At 32.8% G+C, this 3,716-nt stretch overlaps 1 protein-coding gene across 1 annotated transcript in view; it reads left to right on the top strand.

The window, feature by feature from the left end:
- Positions 1 to 1,072: 1,072 nt before the first annotated feature.
- Positions 1,073 to 3,716, top strand: part of LOC105618611 (TOM1-like protein 2) — an 8,257-nt gene continuing 5,613 nt past the window's right edge. The window contains exons 1-6 of the mRNA XM_012200141.1: positions 1,073 to 1,127; positions 1,429 to 1,598; positions 1,969 to 2,250; positions 2,359 to 2,625; positions 2,815 to 3,115; positions 3,284 to 3,401. Of these exons, the coding sequence (XP_012055531.1) occupies positions 1,073 to 1,127; positions 1,429 to 1,598; positions 1,969 to 2,250; positions 2,359 to 2,625; positions 2,815 to 3,115; positions 3,284 to 3,401 (1,193 nt within the window). The remainder of the gene's footprint in view (positions 1,128 to 1,428; positions 1,599 to 1,968; positions 2,251 to 2,358; positions 2,626 to 2,814; positions 3,116 to 3,283; positions 3,402 to 3,716) is intronic.

Genomic DNA, 3,716 nt, shown 5'->3' with positions numbered 1-3,716 from the left:
GTAGGTATACTTATATAACTGTATATACCTATTTATATACATACATCAGTAATACTTGAATTTTGTATACCTAATATCATAAAACAAAACTCCGTTCAGACAGAAATTGTATTATTGCAATTGTTCTCGGATATAATGTAACAATCCTTTCACGTTGTGAGAATGAAACTTATCTGAATTCTTATCGTTGTATAAATAATGTCTCCTGAAATACTATGCGATCATAAAATAATTTAACTTTTATAACTTGTTTTGCATGTCGAACAGCATAGCAAAATGATTTGTATAAAAAAAATATCGGGAGTTTCAGCTTTAATGCGATTTTGCAATTAATGCAGTAAAGTAACATCACGCATTATTCAGATTTCACATCACCGTGCCGGGTATAAGTATATATCGATATAGGCAATATAGCAGTAAATCATACCAACGCCAACTGCAGACTGCAAAATGCTGTATTGTTATATCGCTATATGGTGCTGCAGCTGCTCACTGCTGTAGTGTGAACTATTAACGAGCGCAAATAGTGCAAATAGTGCAATGCAAAGGCAAAGCAGCTCGCCGAGCAATCAAACATGATTGGTTCTTACTTTTTACTTGTAGATCCAATGAAAATGGTGTTTGAATGCGCGATAGCGCACACCTACAATACACCTATAGTAACTTATAGTAACTTATAGAGTTCCTGCAGGTAGTAGCACCATAGTACTGCCAAGTACTGCCAAGTAGCACCCCGCGGCCTCAGCATTTGGCAGCAATGGCAGCATTGGGTGGCATCATCGGGATGCGCCGCTGATTGGCGGCCATGCGATTTCATGACATTTGCGATTGCTGCGATTCGATGTCTACCTCGGTCGCTTCTGATCGCCTCGGTCCGCCTTTACTATTGCATAGGTCATATGATTCTGTCAATCGGTCTTATGCAAAATTGACAAGTTGTCAGTGTGCGCCAATTATCATTCTTGTCAGCGATTATCGGGCACGTTCACGTATACGTATATACGTATGCGAGTGAGAGTGAACGGCAGAAAACGCGGCAGTTAACGACGTAGGTTCTCCGTGCTCCGAGAAAATGTCACTTTTTGGAGTAAGCAATCCCTTTTCTACGCAAGTAGGACAAAAGATTGGTAAGTACCTTTTATTATATTCCTCATTTTTTATTGTCGTATTGAATCGAGTGTATATGTTTCGCATTTCTCCTCTATTTCTTTGGAGAATTATTAGAGATCCACATTGGTTGACGAGGATTTCTAAAGTGCGTACTTGGAATGCTATTTCACTTTATTTTCGATCAATTTAATTATGATCGATAGAATTGTTGCGTATCAAATATTCTGAATAACAGATCTACACGCTCGTAGCGAGTTGTCGTCGTCGTCATCATCTACAGTCGTCATTAGTGCGATTTTTTCTTTTTTGTCATTTCAGAGTCTGCTACAGATGGTAGCTTACCCAGTGAGAATTGGACGCTTAATATGGAGATATGTGATATTATAAACGAAACTGAGGATGGTCCAAAAGATGCTATTAAAGCTATAAAACGCAGACTCAATCAGGCAGCAGGCAAAAATTATACCATAGTCATGTATACGCTTACCGTTAGTATTATAGACCATAATGATACTGTTTATGTAGAATCATGTACAATATAACAAAATATATTTATAATAGTTTGCTTTAATTGAATACTTGAGTACGCATTAGCCACATGAATTTTTATAACAATAATATAATAAGTAAGTGTCGCTTTAATCAAGTGTCACTTGATGCTTTCTGGTTTGAACAATTTATACAATTAGTGCCGTTGATTGACAATTGTTAATATTATTATAATTATATTTCTAAGTGTACAATGTATTCTTGATCAAATCACTAGGAGAATACTGTAATATTGTGAATATGAGCATATTTATGTTTATTAATTTCTAATCCAAGTATCTGTAATATAATATAATTTGTATATAATAGGTATTGGAAACATGTGTGAAAAATTGTGGGAAACGTTTTCATGCTCTTGCTTGTTCGAGAGAGTTTGTGCAAGATTTATTTAAATTAATCGGTCCCAAAAATGAGCCACCGACAGCAGTTCAAGAGAAAGTTTTAAGTTTAATCCAAACTTGGGCAGATACATTCCGTCATCAGCCGCACACTCAAGGTGTTGTGCAAGTTTATCAAGAGTTAAAAATAAAGGGTATACAGTTCCCGATGACTGATCTAGATGCTATGGCACCAATTATTACTCCAGAAAGAGTAAGATGCTATCGGTTGAAATGAAATTATTATATCTGCGCTATCCATATATTTGGTCCATTCGTATCTCTGAAAATAATTTTCTTTTTGTCAATAATATTTTTATAGAGTGTACCTGAAACAGAGCAAATTCCGGCAAATCTGACTACAAATGAGCAACCCACGTCTTTGGGAACGCAACATTTACCTTCTCAAACACAGTCACAGTCTGGCCAGTTAACTCAATTGAACGAACAGCAATTGGCTAAATTACAAAGTGAACTCGATGTTGTTCAAGGAAATATGCGTGTGTTATCGGAAATGTTGGCATACTTTACAAGTCCAGATCAAAGTTGCAAGCAACAACCAGATTCTGCAGATCTTGAATTATTGAACGTAGGAATCTTTTATATGTGTGTCTCATTAGTTTCTATAAATTTATTGAATAAAGTTTTGTCCCATTTTTTTATTCATGTTTTTAGATTTTTTCTTATTTTTGTAAAATTGTGTTTTGTAAAATTGTTTTGATAAATTCCAATATATAAATTTCATGTTGCAATTCCATGTCTAAACAATTATTTGTAGGAACTTCATTCAACATGTAAAGCAATGCAAGAACGTGTCGTCGATTTAATTGGTAAATTGGCTCACGATGAAATGACAGCAGAACTATTACGCATTAATGATGAATTAAATAATCTCTTTCTTCGTTATACGCGTTATACGAAGAATAAAATGCAAATACCGGCGAGCACTATATTAGCCCAGACAATTGCACAACCACCGAATACTGAATCAATTCAAACTCTTACTAAACGAGAAGCGGAGTCACTTATAGATTTATCTGATGATGTGGATAATTTAACAAAACAAATGAATGAACTCGGTAAGTTAAAGTTGCATTAATCTAATGTAAAATTGCAGTGCAAAATTGTATTAAATATTATTAAAAAAGTGCTGTTTCTATATATTTCTCATATATTTTTTCTGTATCACGTTCGTATGAATTTTTTCTCAAGATTGATACTATTCTATCGTCGATTTTAAATATTAGATGCGGCTGAAGGTGTAGACAAAAATGCAAAACAAAAGGAGAAAAAAGAAGGAGATAGTGATGAATTTGATATGTTTGCACAATCACGTAATGCAACGTATGAAACAACAAAAAATAGGTATTGTATATTAGATTGTGATTAATTATAAAATGTTATCATTCATAATAACAGAAGTTAAAATTATTTATAGTTTTAATTATATATATAATAAAGTTAAAATTATATATAGTTGTTAAAATATATAGTTATTAAATTATATAGTTGTTAAAATTTATAGTTGTTAAAATTATTTATATAATAAAGTGCGTGCGTGCATGTGTGTGTAAAATCTTTCTATGTTTAGTAAAAAAAATATAAAAAAAATTATAAAAGATTATTATTTTTTTAAGTAAAAAAGCCTATATATATATAAATAAAAGATTATTATTTTTT

Source organism: Atta cephalotes (assembly GCF_000143395.1).
Source record: "Atta cephalotes unplaced genomic scaffold scaffold00017, whole genome shotgun sequence".
Classification (NCBI taxonomy): domain Eukaryota; kingdom Metazoa; phylum Arthropoda; class Insecta; order Hymenoptera; family Formicidae; genus Atta; species Atta cephalotes.
This window is presented reverse-complemented; position numbering and strand designations above follow the sequence as displayed.